The 26,504-nt window shown below is 39.7% G+C and overlaps 2 protein-coding genes across 9 annotated transcripts in view; one reads left to right on the top strand and one right to left on the bottom strand.

Moving 5' to 3' along the window:
• rcan1b (regulator of calcineurin 1b) overlaps positions 1-13,804 on the top strand; it is a 25,189-nt gene extending 11,385 nt beyond the window's left edge. For 2 of the 4 annotated variants that reach the window (XM_022197722.2, XM_051943576.1), the window contains exons 3-5: positions 8,320-8,493; positions 9,228-9,387; positions 11,996-13,804. In XM_022197722.2, coding sequence (XP_022053414.1) covers positions 8,320-8,493; positions 9,228-9,387; positions 11,996-12,180 — 519 coding nt within the window. In that variant the 3' untranslated portion in view covers positions 12,181-13,804. Of the gene's footprint in view, positions 1-3,555; positions 4,336-5,758; positions 5,784-8,319; positions 8,494-9,227; positions 9,388-11,995 lie in introns of those variants that run through there. The other 2 variants (XM_022197723.2, XM_051943577.1) reach the window with 2 other exon arrangements.
• A 4,940-nt stretch (positions 13,805-18,744) lies between these two features.
• The window catches only part of mgat5 (alpha-1,6-mannosylglycoprotein 6-beta-N-acetylglucosaminyltransferase), a 98,403-nt gene continuing 90,643 nt past the window's right edge, over positions 18,745-26,504 (bottom strand). For all 5 annotated transcript variants that reach the window (XM_051943575.1, XM_051943571.1, XM_051943574.1 and 2 more), the window contains 3 exons: positions 24,822-24,896; positions 23,719-23,876; positions 18,745-22,361 (listed from right to left, as the gene is read on the bottom strand). In XM_051943575.1, the coding sequence (XP_051799535.1) occupies positions 22,163-22,361; positions 23,719-23,876; positions 24,822-24,896 (432 nt within the window). In that variant the 3' untranslated portion in view covers positions 18,745-22,162. The remainder of the gene's footprint in view (positions 22,362-23,718; positions 23,877-24,821; positions 24,897-26,504) is intronic.

The raw sequence follows: 26,504 nt of genomic DNA on the forward strand, positions 1-26,504 counted from the left end.
GCCATTAGCATAGCATTAGCCACTGTGAGAGTAGCTGATTTCCTGGTTTGCACATTTAATTTATCAATAATCGGTCAATAAAATACTGATACCAATAACCAGAAAAATGCCAAATATCAGCCACAATAACCTGTCAGGCTGTTAATCAGTCTATTCCTTATATAGATAGACGACTTCATGTCTGGCCTCAAAACTCAGTTTTTTCCATCACTCAGTACTTAGCAGCACTCTGATTTTTTTTTTTATGCATAAAATACTTCTGCAAAGTTTTGGGAGTCACAAGAGACTGATTTGAGACAACGCAGACCGAAATGTCACAGGTCTCCTCTTTTGTTAGGCTCCTGAGGTTAGGAAATAATGTTTTCTTTTCTCTTTAATTCCCATTTTAGCCGAGGAGTCAGCGATGTTTTGTGCAGCACAGGATGCTTCAGGATGACATTAATTTCTTTTTGGAAGTTGTTATTTTTATGTGAGACAGAAAATAGCCAGAGGTCTTCTTGACATCCTCGGGGGCCCTGAAGGGACCGACTGTTGTGGAAAAACTGCTTCGGCTCTTCTGACCTTAAAAAATTCAGCCAACACTTGGTAAATCTATTGCATCAGGGACAAAGGCAGAATGTGTCCTGCATCTCTCTTATTTATAGCATGACAGTGAAACTCTCTTTCCATTGGCTCGTTTTAAACCGTTTGACAAGTGTGACCTATTAAATTCTTCTTGACCACATCAGAAACTCTAAGCCTACATTCCATAGGTTAACGGGGCTCTGAGGAATCTGGCCTCAGCTCTCTATTTTTGACTCTACTTATATAACACACACACGCCCATCACTGAAAGCAGCTTTAACCTCAAAATACATTTTTGACTATGAGTAGATGATTAACATGTAAACAAATGACCTATGACCTCGACTCAGTTTAATTTAACACCGACCGTTGGAACAGTGTGACCATTCACCAAACCTCCACAACAGTTTGAAAATTAAGCTAAATATGTGTGATGGAAACTTTCCGTAATAAACTTATATTTAAATGACTACTCGGAATCGCTTACAAATCTTTCCATCGTTTAGTGACCTCATGGAGATTTTTTATGGCACATTATTCCACATGGAAAGATCAAATTTTATCAACATATTAAATGTAAACTGACTCTGCTAATGATGTGCCTCTTTAAGTGTTTTACCGTTATCAGAAACTGATATGAGAATGTAGAGCAGGGGTGTCAAATGCATTTTAACCAGAGCATAATACTATATAAATAACAGCAACTCCAATTTTTAATCACAGGTATCTGGTACTGAATGACATAGTATTTTACTTTATGATTAAAAACAACAAAAGTCAGACAAAAAAAGGCCACAAAAACGAGACACAAAGTGACAAGCGAGAAAAAATGACAATAAATGGGACAAACAACACAAACAAAACAAAAAAAGAGACAAAAATTAGACAAAAAAGTTGCAAAGGGACCAAAAAATGGACAAATTACAAAAATTGGACAAAAAATTACATAATTGACACAAACGAGCTAGTTAAATGACAAAAGCAAGAAACAAAACAACAAAAAAGTAGATAAACAACACAAGTGAGCAAAAAACCCCAAAATGACAAAACAATGCACAGAACAACGAATAAAGCAAACAAAAAATGACAAACGTGTGAAGTCGTACACACACGAAAAACACAAGCGAGACAAAGAGGAAACACAAAATGACAAAAATGAGAAACAGAACAACAAAAATATGAGACAAATGACAAAAAAGACAAAAAAAACAACAAAAACAAAACTAAATATTGCAAAAATGAGACACAAAATGACAAAATAGCACATGAACAATCTAGTATTTTACTTTATGATCAAAACAACTTGTCATTGTCCAGAAATTATTTGAAATTTATAGTTTTAGAAAGTCTGCATTTGATGTCTTCTCTGTAATTTTTACACTTTACAAAGTCGTCCCGTGGGCTCAATTGGACCCTTTGACGGGCCGGTTCTGGCCCACGGGTCACATGTTTGACACCCCTGATGTAGAAGAAGCAAAAACTTTGAAAAACTAAATCACACTCTACTTAAATGTGACTTGCATAATTTGGAACAAAGTCTAGGTTAGTTAAATTGAAATTAAGACGGAAATATTTAGAGACACTTGATGTGCATAGCCATAATCAAGGCATATTAGGATTAACTAGTTCTCAATGAAATTAATCTATTTTAATGATCATTTAACTGGACTGAGTTGCCTGAATTCACTGATTCCAGCTTTGTTAATGCCAACATTTTCTGGTTTCTTTCTTCCTTTATTACAATAAACTGAATATCGGGTCATTTGAGGACCTCATGTTGGGCTTTAGGAAACAGTCTCTGTTTATAAACCAAACAACTAGTGGATAAATCAATTAATAAGCAGCACATTAATTAAAAATAATCAACAGTTGCAGGAGTACTGAGGAGTAACGCATTGAAAGAACAAGATAAACTCTTGAAAGGTGAGATACTTCAGACAGTAATGCACTGGCAATGTCGATATATTTGCTTTCATAACATGTCTTCTTTCAAATCAGTGTAAAGAGAACATCCAAAATACTAATTTAGGTGTTTATTTAAGGACATGTTGTGCCTTAGCAGCCATAGATTTTGATTATAATACAGGTTTTTCAAGGTTGTTTCCTCAAAATAGGTTTTTCTCACTCATGAATCTTCCCTTCAGCAGCATAAACGACACTTTTCAGCTTTATTTCTCTCTGTATTCTGAAGGATTTTACACAGAGGTTGTTTCTTTTCTCATTTATGATGGTAAACTGAACATCTTTGGGTTGTGGACAAAACGAGACATTTGTCATCTTAATCTTTTGGAAACACTAATCAGCGTTTTCACCCATTCTGCTAATCGATTGTAGTTGCATTTTCTTCCACTAACTGTGCTGGATGTCGTCATCGAAGCTATTCTTTGTCTGTTGACCTCTTTCGAACCAATAAATGTGCTCACACACAGGTGCAAATGTTCACGAATTGGCTGCACAGTCTGGTCTTGTTTTTCCAACTGCACACTTCCCCTCCACTTCAAGCTCTCTGCTATTAATACCTCATAAAAGCATGTTATCAAACTGCATACTTTCCATGAGTACCACCTCCCACCTCTTTCTTTGTATCCCTTCCCTTCCAACTCGATGAGTCTTTCCACTCGTTTTTATTTCCGCCAATCTCCCTCCTTGTCTGTCAGCTGTTTTTTCCTTCTCCCTTTGTCTGCTCTCTCTCTGCCTCCGTCTCTGCAAACACTGACATGTTTCCTGGTCATGGCCAGCGGACTCAGTCAGGTGACAAGTCTTTGAGAAATTAAAAGGTGAAAAGGATCATTGTCGCACATTTTCCGTCCGACAAAGGGTTTCTGCAGAAAGCAGATTAATGTGTCAGCAGTGATGTCATTATTTTCCAGTATCTTTCTGCACACACACTCAGTGCTGCTCTTTCTTTCTGTATGATTACTCAGCGTTGGCCAGTATCTGTCAGAACAGGGAAGAGAGAGAGGGGGAAAAAAAAGAAAAAGACGTCCCTTCCCCCTCCCAGAGGCGATTGGCTTACAGTGAATGAACGAATGAATGAGACCAGGAAGAAGAGAGGGAGGGGATTGTGGGTAATGCGTCATCGGCTGGCAGGGGCTCATTTAAGCAGCTGTAGGAAGCAGGACGAGAGAGAGGGAGAGCGAGCGAGCTCGGGAGAAGCTGAATGACATTTTCGGCTCTCCACACCCAAATCTCTGGAAAATTCCTTCAGTTTGCAGGCTGCTGCTGCAGAGCCGAGAGAGGCTGGATGTTCAGGAGGAGAGCAAAGCCCAACGGTGGATCTCGTCTCTCAGCTGCAGATTCAGACCTGATAACCTTGGAATGTAGGTTAGGAGGCTGCGAGTTTCCCTTGAATGAAGTGTGTTTGTAAGAATCTGTTCACTGTGAGGACAGAAGAAGAAACGGCTGCTTCGCCCCGACGAAAGAAGACCCACGTGTGAGGAACCGGTGCTGAAAGAAAATTTAAAAAACCTTCGACCTGTTTCCGGTTTGGAAGCATCAGTTACTCTCTGCTTGTCTGTCACCCTGGGGAAGGCAACGCTCCTCCGACCCCCCCATCTCCCCCCTTCCTCATCATCATCATCCTCCTCATCGTCGTCGTCTTCACCCTCGTCGTCCTCAGCGTCCCGTCGCGCCCTCACCTCGGTTATCAGGTGGAAGAAGTTTCGGCTCCCCGGTTCGGCCGTCATGCACATCAAGACCACCAAGTGTAACCGCTTCTGCCTGGTTGCCTCGGTGACCAACCACGAAGTGTTTCACCGTCCCGAGGCGCAGGTAAGATGGCAGCCCAACTACGGTCCTTGAAATTTATTCATGCAACTTGCCGTGGTTAAGCTTTACCCAACGCTGTTTCAAAAACTAAATATTTTGTAGACTATTAACCCCTTGATGCACAACATGGGTCAAGAGGTTCCCATTATCCATTGAAAATGGGCATCTCTTGACCCATGTTGTGCATCAGAGGGTCAAGGATGCAGATTTCTTGACCAATTATTGGTACTTTTATCAATCGATAACTGATAATTGGTTAAAACAAACAAAGGCAGCTTGGTTCCATAATTCGCTTAGCTCCGGGCTCCTTCTTTAGTAAAGCTGGTGCATCATGGTACTGTGGCCAGAATCTATTAATCACAGCAGAAGTCTTTGTCATGGTGCCCATTGCTAGCTAAACCCCCACAATGCTCTTTGCTTGCCATTACAGGAGTCAAAACTACCACCTCCTTCAGTCACTGCAAAAATAAACAAATTAACTGCAGTGTCCATCTCATTTATCAGTAGAAGGCTCCACCTGGTGGCACTAAGAGGTACTACAGCTAATGTACAACACATTATCTGACATGAATGTGCCTTGTCTTCAGCCTTATTGGCACAATTAATCGATTAACAGTTAACCTTTAACATCCATTTATTCTTAGCAAAAGTTCTTCTGGAGCTCTATTTAGCTACAGCCTGTGTATTTAAGCTTTTAGGCACTTTCGATGCTAAGACTGTTGTGTAGTACCGTCAGGAAGACGTGATTGGTCCAACAGCAAGAAGAAATGTCCAGCCAGAGTAAAAAAAACAAAAAAAAGCACTCATTGAAAACCTGTTGTATGTCTTCAAAGACATTTCAAGCAGGGATGTTTAATTTTTTTGGCTTAACATGTGACATGGGATGTCTCTTCACTGATGCCTCTCAAAATTACTGGAATACTACATTTATTGTACAGATGGACTTCTGAAGGGAAAACCATATTAAATGTACTTCTTTCAAGCACTGTTTGACATATTTGTGCTCTAACAGTATTTAGATAGATGGACGAATACAATCTGGAGTCATTCCTGTGTATTTAGTGAATGATTTGTTCCACACTGATGTTATTATATTGTACATTTTCCTGGAGACACTGCAGAGAACCGTCAAGAGAATTGCAGATGAAGTAAACTGTTGATCATGTACAGATTTCTCACGGTGTTAAGGTTTATGTGTTTTGTCTTGTGTGCTTTGTGCGATTACGAGTGCCTTAAAGATCTCTCAAAGCCCGGCCGAGCATTTCTACCTGATGATTCACTGCACAAATCCACATTCGGTGATTGCTGTTGTGCTGCAGTGCAGTCTAGTGGGTACAACAGTCTGACTGATCACTGCAGGAGGCACGGATGACTTGTCCAATGCTATTTTTATCCATATATTCAAACTGTGATCTTCAGTCTTGGTTGGGAAAGCATCAGCTGTTTTCCAGGTATACTAAATCTCATGCATTCTGATTTGAACAGCTAGCCATGCGGTGAATTCTATTTTTAAATTGTGTGATATTGCTATAAATAACACTAAATACTGTTTAAGGGGGGGATCTAGAAGCCTGTAGTCTGTGTTGTCATTATGTCGTTTGTTACATTGAAAGACATTTGTAGCTTTTATTCTGTCCTCAGTTATATAAATGGTGTGAACAAAATATTAAAAATATCTGTGTTACATCAGGCATCGCCAAGAATGATATGAGTCAAGGCAAAACTCAACAGTAAACCTTTCCCTGGTGACTTGTACTAAATGTGCCAGACTGCTAAAAATGAGACAACTGGTGTTAAAACGGGAGCGTTTAAATCTGAAAACACACACATTGTTTCCTCTGACTGCAGATTTAATCTGTTCAAATGTTTGAGCAGGTTTTTTCTGACAAATTTTACACACGTCAGCAGATTCTGCAAAGTCATTTCCATATCAGTGAAGTGATGCGATGATCTTTGTTTGGTCTTTGGCTGCCGCTGCCATTATTCAAGCATATCTGATCGGCAAAGGTCAGTACGTTGGCGTCTCCATTGAAAACAACAGCTTATAATGGAGTTTTTTGACACCATGGAAAAGCAAAAGTTCCAATTGGAGCTTGACTGATATATTGCCGGACAATATCAGCTGATGTTGGTCTGATGCAGATATATCGCTATTGACGTACATGTAGCGCGGTTAGACACCCAGGAGTCTTTGTGTTACAGAACATAATGCAGAATAAAAGTGATTTAGAAATATGTCATCACATAGTTTGTCCAGTAGAACAGCTCAACTTTAACCTTTAAAATACTCTCAACACCATCTGCAGCACATGTAGCAGAGCAGACAGTGGTACGGAGTCGAGCGGTGCCTGTGTTTGGTAGGTTAACCCTCATGTCGTCCTGTGGGTCAAAATTGACCCGTTTTATAGTTTGAAAATGTGTGTGTGTGTGTGTGTGGGGGGGGGGGCTATTTTCACAGGGAAACTTCTGATGTCCACATTTTTGGGAAATCTTTGAACATTTTTTGGTGGAAAAAAAGAAATGTTATAAATGTTTAAGAACATTCACAAAAAAATCAACCAAAATCCGGTGAAAGTCACTGGATTTTGGTTGATTTTTTTGGGAATGTTCTTAAAGAAAATATTAGGAGTTTTACTGATATATATGTGATCACTTTAGATATTTTTAGGATTTTTTTGGAAGATTTTTACTCATTTTTGAAAATATTGACAAGAATTTTCTTGCCACATTTTTAAATAAAACTTTTAAGGGAAAATTTTTAGGAATTATTGGAATTTTCTTCCTGAAGGTTTTTGTAAATTTTCAGAAATTTAGGGATTTTTTTGCTGAATTTTTAGATTTTTTTTTCAGACTAGGAAACAATATTTTTTGGCGAACGAAAATGAGGACAACAGGAGGGTTCACTAGTTTGTGAAATATCTCTGGGAATGATCCTATCATTACAACTCAAAGAATAAATATTCAGATTTTTTGCTCCCTAAGCTCAATAGGGGCCCCAAAAAAATCTAGTTCTATTGAATTAAATTGACGTGTAAAAGCATGTCATGTAGACGGATCAGACTGTTATTTTCGACCACATTCCAAGTCAAGTGAGTGTTTTAACTGAACAGTGAGAGTCTGACTGGAGGCCGTTTGCGTCACCGTGAGCAGAAAACAGCAGTTATCTCTTTGTGCGGCTGTTCTTTGTAGACGTGGTCATTGTTTCGGTCTCCAGCATTGTTCTGACTGTCTGCTGGGTTCTGCAGCAGCTCATTATTTAATGTTTTTGTGCACACACTGACCTCATAACCCCTCACTGTTCCAAGACTAAGTGGTCAGAAAGCAGCTATTAGCCGAGAACGGTCGGCTTTTGATGGATGGTTTCTGCAAGGTCGACTGCTTCGTTAAATAACGGAAAAATGTGTGTGTTTAAATAGCTGCTGCATGGAGGTGTGGGTGTGTTTAGGCAGCATCCATCATTTCTGATGTGCTGCCGTCTCAAGTGTATTAATGTGTGTGTGTGTGTGTGTGTGTGTGTGTGTGTGTGTGTGTGTGTGTGTGTGTGTGTGTGTGTGTGTGTGTGTGTGTGTGTGTCCTGGAAGTGGTTATCAAGGTCAGCCGTCACATTCATTTTTCTCTCTTAATTAGCCTCTATAACAATAATTGGTCATCCCAAATTGAGGCCAAAGCTCCCCTGACGCACACAGACACACAAAGCCTGCAGGCTTTCTTCAGCGAAAAGGAAGAACAGACATGGCGTCTGCTAATAGAAGCTATTTTTATGAATTTTATTCATAGTGTCTTCAAGTCTCATAAGTGTATTCATGGCTGCCTGTGGCTCGCAGTGTTTAGTATTTTTAGATAAGAGGAGCTGAAGGGAGCAAATTGAGTGGAAGTGGAGGAGATGGTGCAGAAGCTGGTCCAATTTTGCAGATTTGAGTCATCGTTTCACTCTAATCCTAATGTTCTCACTTCACCCTCCCCTCTCTCTCTCTGTCTGTACTTCAGGCCAGCTTTGAGGCCTTGTTCCGCTCCTTCGACCCGGAGGTGCAGTTCCAATACTTCAAGTCCTTCCAGCGGGTCAGAATCAGCTTCAGTGACGCTCTGGCTGCAGCCGAGGCTCGACTCCGACTGCACAAGACCGACTTCAACGGCAAAGAGATGAGGCTCTACTTTGCACAGGTAAGAATTCAGTGTTCAGCTGAGATCAGTCAGACGTTGACGTTTGGCAGTTTGTATACAGCCCCCAGAAATGAGACGTTATCTCTGACTTTGAGCAGTTTCTGGGCCTTTTTTTCAGTCCTACACCTCTATGGAAACAGAACAACCATGAAGAAGGACAAAAAAGTTTTAACTAAAGTTGAATTTCTTTTGCTATTCATTTTCCTTTTTTTTATTAAATGGAGTCAATATTTTTCCAAGTGTCCACAGGTGTGACTCTACATCCTAGAAATGTTTATTACTTACATTTTCACTTCCAGTTCAGCCAAAAAGTCCTTTCATTTTAGTCATGTGCCTGTTGGCTGCAGCAGAGTTAAACTTGACTGATGCTGAGTGCAGATTTTTTAGAGTTTTCATAGAATCTGTTCGAGCAAATGACATATTTTTGAGAATATATTGATTTTGATGAAGAGTTCTGATTTTAAGCTTTGCTTTGGTTAATTGTTCTGTCCATGAAGTTGAAAATCGGACCTTTTTTTTTTTTTCAGTGTTTCCAGTTTCTGGTGATAATAAATGTCCTATTTTAAACTAAAGGCAGCATGTCTTTTCTTAGGGTTCAGGGTGGAGGATGAATAAATGATTATGCGAGAAATAGTCTCCTTAAAGTGTAGAAGTGCTGTTTTTATCACATGTGAACCTCCTCCATCCTAAGCTGCTGGGTCTCTCAGACTTACTCGTGCCGTTCTGTCCCGCAGTCCGTCCACATAGGAAGTCCTCGTCTGGAGCCTCCAAAGCCCGATAAGCAGTTCCTCATCTCCCCTCCTGCCTCCCCTCCGGTGGGCTGGGAGCAGAGTCAGGACGCCACGCCGGTCATCAACTACGACCTGCTGTGTGCCATCTCCAAACTGGGACCAGGTACAGTCCAGCCTTTCAACATACAACATCCTTTAGCAGAAGATGTGTCTGTGAGTCTGAAAACATCAGCAGTTGCTACACAAAGAGCCCCAAAATGAACAACATGAGGCGTCTAACCTGTCCTGAGTGAAAAGTAAAGGTGCTAAAAGAAGCTGGAAAATAGTTTCAGTCCTCTTTTAATGTCCTCTGCGTCTTTTCATGAAAACCTGCTCCGCAGTGAATCATGCTGTCTGCCCTAGTTTAACCTGTCTGCACACTGATTTAGTCACACAAATATCAGAAATGAAAGCTCAGTTCCTCTGCGTAGGAGTGGACTCTAAGTTTGGCGGTTATTTCATTAATGTGGGGTTAGTCACTGTTTTGATCGGTCCTTCCAGGATTCAGTGACTCATAAGGTGTTAAAATGATCAAGACTGACAACAGTAAGATCCAATATTAGACGATGTTAACACAGTGTCTGCAGCAAACACTGATGCTGAAGAACTACTGAGACAAGTAGGAGCAGATGTGGAATAAATGTACAAGATCAGAACTTTACACATCAAAGCTACAATAGTGAGTTTGGATGAGAGCTTTCTCTGAAGGGAGATGACACAATTCAGTCATTCTCAGAAAGACTTTGGAGCTTTTTAAAGTTCATTTCAGTCGATTCTCCAGCAGCGACGTCAGCTCGGTGACATAAGGACTTCATGTCTACCCACAATGCACCCCTCAGGCTCTGAGTCAGCAGGTCATTATGCCTCCAAGGTGACGAGTCGAGGCTGCAGCGTACATCCTGACAGCTCACAGAGCCGACGAGCGGCAGAACAGAAAGCTAACAGCAGATCCTCTCACCTGGAAATCTGTGGACGGATCTGGATGCTTCCTGCTCAGATAGCGGAGAACAGTTTCCTCCTTTTGTATCTGCAGCATCGTTTGGCCCATCATATCTTCATACGTGGATCCTGCTGCAGGGCTGTTCTGATGCTGCATTTAGGCTGTAAAAACAGACACTGGTTATTTGAGTGTTTGGCATGAGTAGTGAAGGAGAATTCAGCTGTAAATAAGTACTATTATTATCCAAAAGACAACAATGCCTTATCCTCACTGATCAGGACTTTTGTAAATTACTTTCTGAACCCCAAGCAGTTGCCGAGCATTTTTTTCTCCGTTTTTTTTAACTGTCTGCACATCTCCAGAAACAGCACAACCACGTGTAAAAGTAGAGAGAAGTACGGTACAGTTATAATGCCATAAATCACAAAAGAAATTTGGAAAAATAAAAACTAAAATCAATATATTCAACACTGGAAAGTGGTGGCTCTACAAACTAGTGATACTTGACTTTTTTATTTTTTAATTTGCTGATTGTTCCTGAATTTTTGCACCATGAGTGTTGATCAGAGCTGAGTCATTTGGGCTCCTGGGCTCCACCACAGAGCACAAAATGTTTACTTTTATACATTGTCTGCTACAAACAGTTCATTTCTGCTCAATTTTTAAATGAGACTGACAGAGAAAAGTGATTTTAATGAAAGATTGTGTGATTTTGAAGCTAAATTTGGTCAAAGTGATGTGATTAGTTCAAGGACCGTCGGAAAGTTGGAAATCTCATGAACACTTTGGGTGATAAAATTGTGTCATTTTGGAGATTAGTTTTGGAAATTAATTCTTTTTTTACAAGATTAAGAGCCTTTCTAATGTGCTGGCAGGTTTTAGTTTGATTCAGAGCAGAATCATTCATCTGAACAGTCTTGTAACATTATTATAAACTCTTATATGTTTATTCCTTGTATAAATTCTATTTAACCTTCCTGTTGTCTTTGTTTTCAGGCACCAAAAAATATTGTTTCTTGGCTGAGAAAATAGAAAAATTCAGCAAAAAATAATCCCCAAATTTCGGGAAATTGGCAAAACCTTCAGGAAGAAAATTCCAATAATTCCTTAAAAGTTTCCCTTAAAAGTTTTATTTAAAAAGAAATCCACCAAATTTAGCAGGAAAGTTCTTGTAAATATTTTTTAAAAATGAGGAAAAAAATCTTCCCAAAAATTTTTAAAACAAAATCCAGCGAAATTCGCTGGATTTTGGTTGATTTTTATGTCAATATTCTTAAAGAAAATATTTAAAGTTTTCATGAAAAAAAAAAGAAAGTGTGTGTGTGTGTGTGTGTGTGTGTGTGTGTCACTTTGGACAAAAGCGTCTGCTAAATGAAATTGTAGAAATATATATATATATATCAATAATCACTTGAGATATTTTTAGGATTTTTTGTTAGATTTTTACTCATTTTTTGAAAAATATTTACGAGAATTTTCTTGCCAAATTTGGGGGATTTTTTTTAAAAAAAAATAAAACTTTAAAGTAATTAGAATTTTCTTCCTGAATGTTTTGCAAATTTTCAGAAATTTGGGGAATTTTTTTGCTGAATTTCTGGATTTTTTCAGACTAGGAAACAATATTTTTGGTGCCCGTAAATGAGGACAACAGGTTACGGTGCGAGTTTCCTGCCTGTGTGACTTCAGAAACCTGCCCACTTTGCTTCTTCAAACCAGTCGTGGCTCCTTCATTTGCACACAGAGTCTGAATTTAAATGTCAGACTTTCTGACTTTCTTCTCTTTGCCTCCCAGGAGACAAGTACGAGCTGCACACCGCCACCCCCACCACCCCCAGCGTGGTCGTCCACGTGTGCGAGGATGAGCGCGGCGACAGCTCGGCGCCCGACGACAGCGACCAGGACGACAAGCCCCGCCCCCCGCGGCCCAAGATCGTCCAGACCCGCCGGCCCGACTACGCCCCCGGAGTGGAGCAGTGAGGGAGCGACGACGACGTGGAGGGAGCAGAGTGTAACATTTCATCCTGAAGTGATCGGCAAACACGCTCTCAGAGCTTTGGAAGAAGGTTTAGGGACTTTGAGAAGGCGCCCGAGGGTGCTGTCCCGTAGACGAGCATTTCATAAGACGGAGAGAGAACACAAAGCATCGAATGCTGCATTCATGTCCCGTGGGAAACCACAGGACGTCCGTCATGATATCGTCTGCGTGTGAATTTGAGCTCGATTGACGTTTTGAAGCGTAGGGAATCATCTAATGTTTTAACTAACACGGACGAAGACATTTTACGTGACGCCAAACGAAAACCACTCCTTCTTCCCACATGACATGAATGCAGCATGGTTTTGATGAGTCTTGTTTTCCTCATCTAGAGTTTCTGGACTGAACAGACTGAAGAGGGACATTTTCTGTGGAATTCTGTTAGCGATGTGACTGTTGATATTTGCTAGGGTGCTACATGTGTCCGTCAGTGAGCTGTAGAGGCCCAGGAGCTCCATCTGCCACGCTTCTGGCTTCTGCTTTTTTTATTTGTAATGATTTCTGATCTCCTTGTAAGAGGTCGTGCAGCTCCCCACCACCCTTCACTCCCGTTTGATGTCCGCTTTGTGGTGAAAACGTAAAGTTGAGGCTCGCCTTACTCACAATCCACAGCTGAAATAAGGAGCTGCAGTCTTGTTCCTGTGATGACTTCTAGTTGACTTTTTCCGGTGTTTTTTGGTTGTGGTCCAGCAGATGCTTGTTAAACGAAGCTAAATGCCTTTTTCTAAAGCGTTTTTCTGTGTGAATGTAGAACTCACACTCAGCCCGAGTTCATCTGAGGGCTACGAGACCATTCTGTTCAAAAAAGAAGAAAAGAAAAAAGAAAAACAGGGCTAACCTTTTTTAGCTCCTATGTGGGCTGAATAGTGTTTTGAAGTCTGTGTGGGAAAATACAACCGCAGTACTGTTATTCAACCGATGATCCCGGTCCGTCTGAAAAGAATTCTTGTATGTATCCTGGTGTATTTTCTGCATGTGTGGGTCTCTTTGTGTTGCTTTTCCGGCCTGCCGCACACACACCGCTGTTACATTATCACATCCTGACACTCCTGTTAGTCCACAAATGTTGTTACACATCTTTTTTCTTTAAGATTTGTAGAAAATATGACAACACGTGATGGTTTCAGACCTCAGATGTACCTGCTTAGCTTCTGGTTTTGTCATTTTTCAAGCTAAAGTTGAACAAAACGCACACTGTAACTGAACACATGATGACATAAAAAGGATTTAAAATGAACTGAGGTTGCTTCCTGACACTGAATCAGATCATATAATCGTTGTAATTCCACTTGAAATGGTTGTAAACTGATGGATAAAAAGACTGTAAATTGTGCTGAACGCGCCACGGTATTTGTAGCTCTTCTCCAGCTTCTGTTTTAGTTGCTTTACTGAGTTTTCTTCTCATGTTCAGGACGATGGGAAATGTTTGCTGGTGGTCAGAGCACTGTGAACCATCGTCTGTCCCACTGGCTGGAGATTCCATGAAGCTGTTAGCTGCTTTTCACTAGTTTGTTTTAAAGAGGAGCGATTATTGAGTTATCATGAAATAAATATTTGACCATCTAACCTCACGTCTCTGCGTTTTACGTCACACATCTGGTGCTTAACCTTCGTGTTGTCAAAAATGATCCGTTTTAAAGTTTGAAAATGTGGGAAAAAAATTCTGATGTCCACATTTTCGGGAAATTTTTGAACATTTTTTTTGTGGAGAAAAAGAGAAACGTTAAAAATGTTTAAGAACATTGACAGAAAAATCAACCAAAATCCAGAAAAAAATTAAAAACCACCTTCTAATTAGCTAAACTATAATAAAATGAGCTTATTCAGAAATAGTTGTGATTGCGTTTAATTTTTTATTAAGTTGAGATAATCATGACATATTTCTTTTTTGTTTGCCCCTTTCTCTAAAAATGCCATGTGGTGTTTGGTTATATGTTGATTTTAGGCCTGAAAACAGCAAAAATGTCAACTACGATACAAGAAGTCCCACATATATTCACCCTTATTATTCTTTCTATTTGCATGGTCACTCTGTTTTCCTGAAGTCTTATCAAACTGACGATGATGTAAAGCAGTAAAAGTGGAGCAGAGGATATTTTCACACGTCTTACCAAACCCACGGCATCATCAGCTGCTGCAACACGGCGAGACGTCCAACTCAGCAGCTGATGATTCAGGAGCAGATGGGATGGAGGCTTCAGGCTGCACAGGAGTCAGAGGAGAAGCTGCAGGGTCACATGACGCCGGTAGGACAGAAAAATACGAGATTTAGACGCTAGACATCAATAAAGGACTTAAATTAGAGCTGTAAGAATCACTATTAATAAACCTCAAGGGAGGGAAAAGTGGCAGAATGTGGTGGAGATGCTTTCATTTCTGTAGAAAAAGCAAATCTTTAAAAAAAATCTGATGTTCTGTACTTTCAATCCAGCCTGACACAATTAAACTCGTGTTCTTCTCAACATTTCTGATCCTTGGCTCTCTTTATTTGTACAGCATCATGTAATGTTTGACCGAAATGTTTGTCTCTTTGCTTGGAAATGGGAATTTTAAGGGTAAAAAACATTTGTTCAAATAAACTAATTAAAATGGTTGATCTGAGACCAATGGTTTCTTCTGTATTTTGTGAATCCAAACACTGTTCCAGCCATTTAAACCTCCATAATTCATACAAAACTGTGCATTTAATGTTTAAAATCTGTATTTCTAGTCATATGTGTCTGGTAAGATCAGATACTTTGGATTCAGCATTTCACCGAGCAGGAAGTAGTTCAGGTTTTTATCTTTATAGCCTCCTGTTGTGCACCGAGAGCCAAGCTGAGGCAGGCGGGCCGAGCCGAGGCCCTGTGGTGGAGGTCGGAGGCCCACTGGAGTGTTTGTTTTCTGAGTCTGTCGCACCCCCACACTGGTCTGTTAGACACCGAGAGAAAATATGTGAGTCAGAAAGGAAGCAGCAAACAGCTAAAATTAAAAAAAGGAATGAAGAGGTTTGAGTTTCTTTGTGTTAACCTAAAACCCCAGTCAGAGGTGACGTTAAGTGGCTTTTCTTCTGCCTTAAAGGAGGCGTTTGACTCGTCCTCTGCACAGAATCAACAGATAGTGAGTCACCTACTGGAGTCAAGAGGAGCAGGTTGTTGGAATTTATGACTGTAAAATGTAGGAAACTGTTACTGCATTTATTTTAGCTGCTTGTTTCTGACAAGACCGCTGCAGATTAAGACGAGCATTTAGGTCTGACACCGTCACATATTCAAGAATGCATTAAAATCATTTTAGTTTTCAGCCAAATTAAGGGGAAATTAATGTTTTTGAATATTCTCACCAACATTGACCAGTTCTCTAATCAGTGTCTAAGCCGACTCTAGAACCAAACATAAAAACAGATTTTTGCTTTTCTTTGGTATACATTAGCATCATGTTCTCACTTTTTTTTGCACTCTGGAATTTAAAATTACTTTGATATAAACAACTTGTATCTACCTCACTGCCATACTGCACCTACTTGTTCATTTGTATTTGCACTAGTATGTTACTGTGTTTTTTGTCTTTTTTATTTCTATTCTCACGTTACTTTCTCTACATTTGTATATATATTTATCTCTATTTCTTTCTTATGTCATGGTTGCACTGCCTGCTCTACGGGCCTTTTGTAATTTTCTGAATCTGAACTTGATTCAGTTACATTCTAGTTTTGGCTCCTTTCTGTCATAAACTAAAGGCCAGAAAACACACAGATTTGTCGCTCCTCGACTCTCAAACACAATCAGAGGGATTAAGTGTGATCGTCTAAAAATATCCTGAGTTCACAACCATCATGTTGTCTGTTCAGACCTGCTGTCGGTGAAATTAGGCCTCAGAGTGGCTGAAGAGCATGAAAATCTGGGTTTTAGGACAGTTTTTAAAGATGATGCTGATAATCAGTGACATCATGTAACCAGTGGAGCGGAAATATTCTGGAGTGATTACCTTATTTAATACAGGATTCATTTCAGTGTTTCAGAAATTATGCACGACATAAAGTGGAGGTAACAGCTTGTTGTTGGGTTATTCGTGGTCAGCAGTAATCACACAGGTGGGATAGTAAAAAAATGTGTTTTCTTTCTTTTTATGTCCTTTTTTGGTTGTTGTGGTGCTGAAATGTCAGATTTCTTGTGAAAAATAACAACATGATCTTAGAGGCTTGAGGCGGTCAGATTGAGACCATTTCATGATATAAAGCTGCTTTTGTTCCTCAGCATTTTCAATAAAAGTGCAAATATCACCCCTACATTTTTCCTTATTGTGAGGATACTTGTCAAACTGTGGCTAAATGTTTTTTATGTGCACCATCTGGTTTTAAAATGCAGCAGCAGCAAATTGTATAAAAGTTAATCAGAGAGAGAGCATTTTTAAAAAAAATTTAATTATTTGTTTTAGCCTCAATTAAAGCTGAACATTTGAAGAATTTTCAGCCTGTTGTAAGCAGCGTCCTTCGACTCCAACAAGCTGATTTGCAGAGAAAACACAAAATAAAGTTTCATGGTTTTATATAAAACGATACTGCACCCAGTCAGCTCATTTACTGATTGAGCTCACCTGTCTGCTAAACTTCAACAAAACCCAACAAATCAGCATCAGGTGGAGCTGATCCACCTCAACTTCATCACGTCCAGCCTTCAGGAGGCGCCACCTGGTGGTCGGAGGTGGAACTGAAAAGCAGAAAATGGCTGAAGAGGAGACTAACCTGAAAAACCCAGAGAGGTTTTTTGTTCAATTATAAACAGTCCTGTAGAGAGATATCAGATCATTTCTATTTGATTCCAACATCAGTGTGAGAAAGATGTTTAAAAATTTGATATGAGTAAAGATCAGCTGAGTACAAGATAAATGTCTTCATATACAGAAGAATTCATCGAACAATCTTTTATTACTGTCATATTTTGTCAGTTATAATAAGACACATATCTAAAACTACATGAACATGGAACCAGGAGAAACAACTCAGCTGCAGATTTTTACTTTATTTTACTGAGATGCAGAGAAAAAAAACACACAAGTACAGCTACTTGATCCCAGTCTGTCTCTCCAAATGTCCAAAGTTTTAAAGATTATGCTGGAAATCTAATATTCTGCCTGTGCCTGCTGTCCAAGTCCAGTTTGTTTAAACAAAGTTCTGGTAACACAAATGTTCTGATTTGTTCTCAGTGGAGACAATTCAGACAACTGAGTGTGTGCAATATGCTCTTTTAATGCATTTATATTTACCTTTTGTTGTCGTTGTTCAACTGATAAGTAGTTGGTTGGTGATGAATGCATAATCTGAATAAAGACTGATCTCCACACAGCTCTGTATTCAAGATGTATGAGTGAGACTTGTAGTGTGACTCTTGTGAACGTCTCGATGTTTTGAATACTTTCCAACTTAATCACAAAAAAACATCAGAAGCTACAAAACAGCCACAGACCAAGACATTTATGACGTGTCTTTACATTCAGACGCCACATCTTGTCCAGTTTGGAGACTGAGAAGACTGTGATGAACATAAATGACCAATTAATGAAAGAACATTAATGACAGAAGGGATTAAGATTCATTAAGAGTGTAATGAAATAAAGATTTATCTTATTCTTTATCATTTAAAAAATTTGGATGTAAACTCTTGTATTTCTTTTATGCTTTCTTGTCTTTCCTGACTTCTATTATCTTCCAGTGTCTTCATTGAAGAGGCTGCAGCGCCCCCTGCTGGCTGGTTGAAGGAGAAGCCACATTTCCAGAACTGACGTTGTTAAACCTCGTTGGTCGTAACTGTTCCACTTAAATAACTAGATTTCTGATCAGCTGGCAGGTGTTGAATAAATATCACATTTCTGAATATCAAGGCTATGAGCACTAAAACAGAAAGCAGAACCTGGAAGGAATCAATGTTTAAAACCACAAGTCATGAGTTAATCAGTGGTATTTTGATAGAAACAAAACCTTAAAACGATAAAAACTTGTCTATAAATGGAGTATTGGAGGTGAAATAAACTGTTAAAAGCATAACTAAAGTATTAGGAAGTAAAGTTGTACTTTGGGTGAATTAAAACCACAACTTGCGAGTTAGAAAGTAAGATGTGGATGGAATTAAACATTCACCCTGTCAAAGCCACTGCTGCAGAAATGCAACACACACAAAAATACATTTTCTTCTTTTTGTATTTTTTGCTCATTTTATTCTATATTTGTGAATACCCGTCACAATAAAAGCTGTTTTTCAACTTTCTGATGACAGAAATGCCTTTTTTGAACTTTCTAATTCAAGAGAAGCTTCATTCTATTTGTGGTAAACAGAAGAACTGTTTAGATGATTGTAAATGACGTCTTTCTGTCAGTGATTTTTCTACAACACCTACCTGCTCGCAAACAATCAAAATGTCCAGTACTGTGCTAAAAACACACATTTATGTCCATATTAGTTCAGTTTTTTTATGACTTTATGGTGCCATTGGAGCCGTACTGCTGTAAAAGAAAAGTCACGTTTGAGCCGTTTGTCACAGAAAAAAGGTTTATTTAAAAATAAAGTTGTATCCCTCTTACTGATCAAGGACTGTGGAACCAAACAAACAAAAGACAAAACCAAAGTAGTCACTGCGTTACTCGCCTGTCACCACCGCTCTGCTGTTTCACACTCTGGATGCAAACTGAGAGCTTCAAACAAGTTTGACAAACAAACACACATGATACATGTTTGTGACTTCTTTTATGATCGAGACATTCAATGCTGAGGTCAACAAAGACAAGATATGGTGATTTGTTCTGTACAAGCTGTCGGCTCAGTGATCGGAGCGGATTTCTTTCACGGACGCTTCGACGAACACAAAGTAAATAAGGCTTTTAGCTGCAACGGAACACGGTTTTGGCGGAAACGGGTTCGGTGAAGGCTTCAAAACGTCTCTTTATACTTTTACTGAGATGGAACCGACATCAGCGTGGGCTCAGATTTATAGAAGGAGCTCTGACATGTGCAGACTTTGAAGGATAATGCTGGTGACGCTCTGTTTTTGTGAATAAATCCCATAAAAAGACCAAAACCAGCTTATTTGGACGCATCAGGACTGCATTCTGATGCTTAGTTTGTCTGAATTAAACATTCTGAAGTGATTGTGGTGATTTTGTTGGACAGAAAATATAAAACAAGGCATTCTTAAGTGCAAATATTTTGGAACATTTCCTCTACAGAAGTCTTTCTTTGCATTAATTATCTGAAGCGAAATAGCATTTCTGGTCCCATCAACCTTTCTGTAGCTGAAATATCCCCATACAAGTGACTGGAAGTGCACAATTATCCATCCATCCATCCTCTATACACAGCTTTATCCTCACTGGGGTCGCGGGAGTGCACAATTAAAGGCTCTTTATTCCAATTAAGCACTGAATTTTGACACAAAAGCGGCTGCTTGTTAAACATTTGCTTCATGACTAATAATCCATTAATTGTGTCGCCGTATTACTGATGTTCAGTTTCATTTTTGCAACCAAATCTGACCCTATGTATAATAAATAACATATCGTGCAGCTGTATTTGCTTCTTGTGGGATCTGTTTGGACCTTGGCAAACCAAAAGTGACACCAGCTTCATGCTTCTCCATGAAAGAGTCGCACTGACGTAGAATCTGAACCCACTCGTGTCTCAGTTACATCTACAGGAGGTCAAGAGCAGATTGTTTGTGGTGGCTGATCACTTTAAGGCAATAAAAATCATAATCTCATTACTCGTTTGGGGTAATCTAACTACTGTTAAACATCCCTTGGCGAGGCTTCTGGTGTTTTTTAGAAATGTATTGGCAAAAGCAACACTGCCGTTATCCTCAAAGCTGAACACTAAAGAACACCCAATCAGGGGAAATTTAGAAGGTTTGATTTAGTTAGATCTGATTGAAGTAAGAAAACAATAAATGATTTGAATTCTGATGAAAAGATGATCCTGTAGAATGTAAAAAAAAAGAATCGCGGTGTGAAAATGATTCAGACGGTCGCCGACAGTCAAACGGAAGCAAACTTAAAACCACGAAAAGGCACGTCATGTTCTTTGAAACGCTAAAGTTGGCGTCAGATCACTGACCTGTGCAACAACAACAATAAAGAAAACAACAGTCTGAGCAGACACAGTGAGGGAGTAGAGTGTAACGAACGTACACGTGTGCAAACAGAAGAACTGAGATTGGAAATCAAAGCACATAAAAGTGTATGAAGCTCCTTTTTTCATGTTTGTCTGCGAGTGTTTGTCTTAAAGAGTCAGTGAAGAGAAAAATGACTAAAACTTTCAACTAATTGACTATAAAAATGCTAGTTCTGTGCATGAAGTCCAATTTGTGACTAAATACAAAATATTTATGAATAAAAAATCTTATTTTGTGCAACAACGGTTCAATAAAAGTACAAAATTAAGACAAAATTATTGTTAAAACTCAGAAGAATGTTTAAATATGTTGGGTTTTTTTTCTCAAATCGCTGCTAAAAGCTGAACAATCGCAGACAAACCTCCTCGTCTCAATCATACACTTGAAGATATTTTATTTTCTTAAATTACCCTCCATAAATAAAAAATCTCTAAACAGAAAGAAAAACACAAAAAAGAAGACACCCCTCCTATAAATAAAAAAACAAAGATTTCCAGCAAAAACACAGCGATAAAGATCTGTATACAAAATAAATACAAAAGAAAAACCCATATGAACAACATACAGTGTTACTAATATCCTGTTAAACCTCTGAATAGATTAACTTAGTGCATTTTTTTCATTCACCACAAGAACTACAAATTTTATTACCTTTTTTTGTCGTTTTTAACGCTTTTTTTTTTAGCAAATCTCCAGGCAAATTAAGATCCTAACGATTATCCAAAGAAGACGCGGTGATGCGAGGTTTTTTTGGCGCCGTTTCGGAGTGCTTCGTTGGCATGTTGCGTACAGTTTCGCTGGACAGGATTTACAGCTGCTGTGTGGCAGATGAGAGACGAGTGTCTGGGGTTTTTTGATTTGCTTTTTCTTTAAATAGACGAAGGTGTTTCTCTGCAGGCTGTGGAGTCTCGGTGTTGTTAATGAGGCTTCTAGGTGTTAGCGTCGCTACCGACGACGAGCTACGACACAATATCCTAACGACACGTAGCCACGGAGAAAGAGCCTCGTTCTCTCAGCGCCTTCGCAAAACAGTCGAAATGAGACGTCTTTTATCTCTACTGGCCTTTTGACACAGTCTTAAAAGTGAAAAGTCATCTGAAAACTAGTGTTCAAGTTCTGAAAACCGACTGAGGGAGGACTGAACACTTGTTGTAAGTCTGGGGGGAATAAAAATCTAGATATCTACGTCACGTCTCGTCTCGTCTCTTTTGTCCAGAAGAGAGTTGGTTACAGTGTAAAACTGGGTTCTTCTTCAGCCGCCTCCATGTGTGTGTGTTTGTGTGTGTAGATGTGTTTATATGTCGTTGTGTTTGTGTCAGGCGTGCCAGTCCAGTGCAAACCTACCTAAAGAACAACAGTTTCAGATTAGAGCAGGGGAGATGGATGGAGGGGGGAGGGTGGCTGTACTGGGGGGGGTGGGAGTCTCCTTGGTCCCTGGCTGCCCTCAGAAAACCTGCAGACAAGCAGGCAGGCAGTCACTGATATGTTCAGTCCACCCGGGCAGCAGCACCCAGAGCTCATCTGCTGGGATTTTAAACTCCACTCCTTTTGTTGATTCAAGTAATTTCACACTGAATCTGCTCAGGTTGGCTGCAGGAGTGTTTCTCCTCCCACAGCTCTGGAGGAAAACAATAAATATGAAGAACAAATGCAGTCTGGAAGTTTTTTTCCCCCACAAAAGGAGTCCGGTGTGTGTGTTTGATTGACAGCTGCTCCGGTAACCTCTAAACTCGCGCACACACCACCACCACCGCCGTCTGCCCTCCATCAGCCGGGGTGTCGGTGCTATAGGCAGTCTTTGCACAGCGCCACCTGGCCCTTCATGTAGTCGCGGCAGGGGCAGATGCGTCGCAGCGACTGGTGGGCGCCGGCACAGCTGAACAGCAGCAGGTCGGACTGGAAGATGCAGTGGTGGCGGGCGTCGCTGTAGGCCGGGACCAACGTGTCGGCGCTCGACTCCACCGTCTGACAGTCCACACCAAACCTGAAACACACACACATTATTTAGAGTTTTTAAACTTAGCTTTTGTCCAAAATATTTTGTTTTGTCCATAAATGTGGAGCAGACTGCAGCAGTACAGCCAACTAAAACAATGTTCCTGAGCATCAGTCATGACGGGCCATGACCCATTTACTCCAGTCAGCACACACCGCCTAGTGGTACTAACTGGACACTGCAGTTTATAATCATTTATCTACATTCAGTTCAAACCTGTCCTCTGCTGCCACCTGATGGACATTTTCACCATGACAGCTTTATGTGTCTGTGATTGATCTTAGTAAATTTAAAGCCAGTTACAGCCCAAATTGTGTAATGAAATAAAGATGTAACAAACCACAACAAGCTGTTTAATGTTTGGCAAACTTTCTCTTCATGCTTTAATGACAAATTTACAGGTTGATGTGCAAATATTTAATGACTTTCTTTTGATTTCTATAAGTTTTTGAATTTATTACTACGGCAGGGGTACCAAAACCGGCCCACCAGAGGCTCCAATCCGCTCCACAGAATGACTTTGTAAAGTGTAAAAACTACAGAGAAGACTTGCAAATGCCAGATTTGTAAAACTATAAATGTAAAACACTTCCTAGACCATGACAAGCTGTTTTGATCATGAAGTAAAAATAAAAAAATGATCATTGTTCTTTTGTCATTTTGTGTCTCATTTTTGTAATGGTATGTCTTGTTTTTTGGTTTTTTTTTAAAGATTTTTGTCGTTTGGCTCTTATTTTTGTTGCTTTTTTTGTCGTTTTGTGTTTCCTTTTTGTCTCGCTTGAGTTTTTTCTCTTGTTTTGTAATTGTTGTGTAATTTGTGGCTTTTTTTAAAAAAAGTCTGTTTCGTTTTGTGTCGTTCGTCTCATTTTTTGCCATTTTGTTTCTCATTTTTGTAATATTTTGTCTTGTTTTTGTTGTTTTTTTGTCTGACTTTTGTCGTTTTGATCATAAAATAAAATCCTACAGCATTCAGCTCCACATATCTGTGACTAAATGTTTTGTGTCTTTGTAGAAACTCTGTGATCTGTAAGTTGTAATGTGTAAATGAGAAACTGAGGCATAATGTTGTTGAAATTTAATTTATTTCTCTTCACCAATTTCAGGTTGTTCATAATGTTTTGCAAAAAGATAATTAATTGTATGTGAACATTTTCAGAATGTACTTTTTCAACACTAAAACAAAGGAAAAAATTGAGTTGAGTTGTGGTTATTTATAGGTTGTTTGCTGTGATTTTACTGGTCACTTAAGATTAGATTGGGCTGAGTGTGGCCTCTGAACTAAAATGAGTTTGACACCGCTGTATTACAGTGTATGTGTGTGTATTTGTGGGTGTGTGTGTCTCACCTGGCCAGATCCTTGTCCTTGTTCAGGTGTTGGAAGAAGGAGGGTTCACAGATGAGCTGCTCCTCCTGACACACCTGCTTGCAGGAGCGTCCGGGTTCGGCCAGTTTCACCTGCAGGGCGCTGAGAGGAGGCCACATGACCTGACCGTGACAGAAGTCCTGAAAACACAACATGACGTCATGGAACAGAAATACAGCACAACAACACCATGACACAATCACTGGACAGACACTGGAGCTCCAAAGTGTACAAGGTAATAAAATTAGTTATTATGTCTCTGTTAGGAGAGGATTACAAGCAGAGGGCTTTTCTTTTGAGAATGAACACTTAAAATATATTGTATGAAAAAAAAACATTTAAAATGTTCACGTCAGCAAAGGTAAATGAACACATAAAACTATCGCTGTATATTTTGTAACGCCTCTGATGGCACCATCCAGCTAAATTAAAAACATAAAAGTACTGCTGCTTCATGCAGTTAAAATCCTTCCTCTTCCAAACACACGATTAATGAGTTTAGAATCACACTAAATAACTTATGAGACGTCACATTTTTGACACATTTCACAGCTCTTGCTTCAGATATTCTAATTTATTTTCCTATGACTCTACTTATTTGTGTTTTTTCTAGTATCCTCGTAGTTACCAGGAGCTAAAATGAGCTACAGATGAGCTAATGAGAGCAATCAGGGGCTAACTGGTGCTTTCTGGAGCTAACAGGAAGTTTTTTCAGCTAATAAGGGCTAACAGGAAATGTCAGACGATATCTGGAGCCAACAAAAACTAATTGAGGCTAATAGACGCCACCAGGAACAAACAGCATAGCGGCTGTAGCTCTGGCTAACTCTGTAGACAGATAACAGGATGTGAGTGCTCCATTATCTAGGTTTCTACAAATTCATCTTAATGTACACTAACAATGTCATTTATTTATCTTCTATCTATTGCATCTATTTGAATAATTCTTCCCAAATGTAATCCGATGTTGATTCAAGCTTTGATGTCTGGAGTCATAAGTGGTACAGAGAGAAACATTTTTGATTCTTCACATCTTTTTATGATGGCAGGTGTAATCATCTCTGCATATGATGTGCATTCAGTACCTGGTTCTCGATGAAGGCGTTGACTCTCTGCAGCATCCCTTCACAGGTGAACTCGTAGGGCAGGTAGGGCTCAATCTGACCACAAACAGAATGCAGACTGGTCAAACAGCGTCAGGGAGGATTACTCTTAACTACTGAAGCGTGACAAGTCGCACACTTTACAGTCCAGCTACAAAGCCGGGGAGAGTGTTTCTGAACAGAGCTAACAACAGCTTGTTTCTCTGTGTGTCTCCACATGAAGGCACACAGAGAACTCATCCTGGTGAAACATTAGCCCGTCTGCTCTTTGCACTGCTGTCTTTTCAATCTCGTCGGCCCTCGCGGACTCTGCTTTGCAGGAGACAGCTTCAAACGGGGAGGACCAACAACTGCAGCCTTTGTTGCAACACTAAGTCACTTGCTGCTCTCTCGGAGTCTTTGTGCGTGGGGTGGAAGACGAGGAAGAGGAGAGGGAGGGAGTGCGAGCCAAGCCGGAGCCTGGTAGGCTGCAGCTCGCCACGGATCACAAAGCATATGAGGCTCCGTCGGCTTGTCCAGTGAAAAAGCCATTGTTCCGACCCGCACGGTGGAGCACAACAATACACGAGGTCCTGATCCAGCGTTAAATATGCATGGGCTTGGACAAGAAGACGGAATTGGATCTCTGTTTCTTTCCCCCCGCCGTGCTTTCAATCATCCTCTCTCTCTGGCCCAGTTTCCTTCCAAGCAGTTTGGTCAATTAGGAACCAGTTTTGATCATTTGTTATTCATTAAAGCCATTTATTTTTAGCATCTTCTCAGGTGGGAGGATTTGCTGCTTTTGTTAACGTCGCGTGATGCTAACTTTTCAGTTTGAGGAAGCAGTGAAGGTCATTTTCCACTGCTCTCTGACATTTTATAGAGCAAATGAGTCATTGATTCATCCAGACAGATCATAAATCACTGCAGGGCTCCTCCTATGTAACAATATAAGTAAGTGAATACAGTACAGCCATCCCTCGCCATATCACTTTACTTTTCATGGTCTCACTCTATCACGGATTTTTAAACTGTATATATCTAATTTTGCATCACAAGATTTTGTGGTATACAGGTATTTTTTATATATTTTAATTATTTTTGCGGTAAAATAAGCATTTTCTAGCCGAAAAAATCAAAACAATATGAAAAAATGCAAAAAATTATAATTTACACATATTAAAAGAATATTAAATCGAAGTAAAATGCGTAGCAACAGCAGATGAGTCGACAAAGACTCACACGTCATCTTCATCATTCAAGTTGTCGTGTATTCACTGGTGAGTAGCTACCCATACAGAATTTTATATGTTGTTACCTAATTATGTAGGTTAAAGGGTGTAGAAATGGTTTTAGAGCATAGAAAGTGTTTAACAGTGTAGGAAAGGTTTATAAGAGTGTTTGGGGGGTTATATAAAGCTCTTAAAATTGAATAGAAATCATAAAATAAACATAGGGTCACTATTGTGCAGATTTTCGTCTATCACGAAAAGACAGACGATAGATGAAGGAGCACTGTGTCAAACTGTTTACACTGATTTATCAGCATGTGATTGACTGGAATTTTCACCATTTATACAACCTTTTCAATCACATACTACACCTTTTATTTACTTAAGTTTTTCACTTTAAGACATTTGTTCTTTCTTTTCTTGGCCACTTGTTTATACTGAGTACTTTAGTGCT

This window comes from Acanthochromis polyacanthus, chromosome 22 (assembly GCF_021347895.1).
Source record: "Acanthochromis polyacanthus isolate Apoly-LR-REF ecotype Palm Island chromosome 22, KAUST_Apoly_ChrSc, whole genome shotgun sequence".
Lineage (NCBI taxonomy): Eukaryota > Metazoa > Chordata > Actinopteri > Pomacentridae > Acanthochromis > Acanthochromis polyacanthus.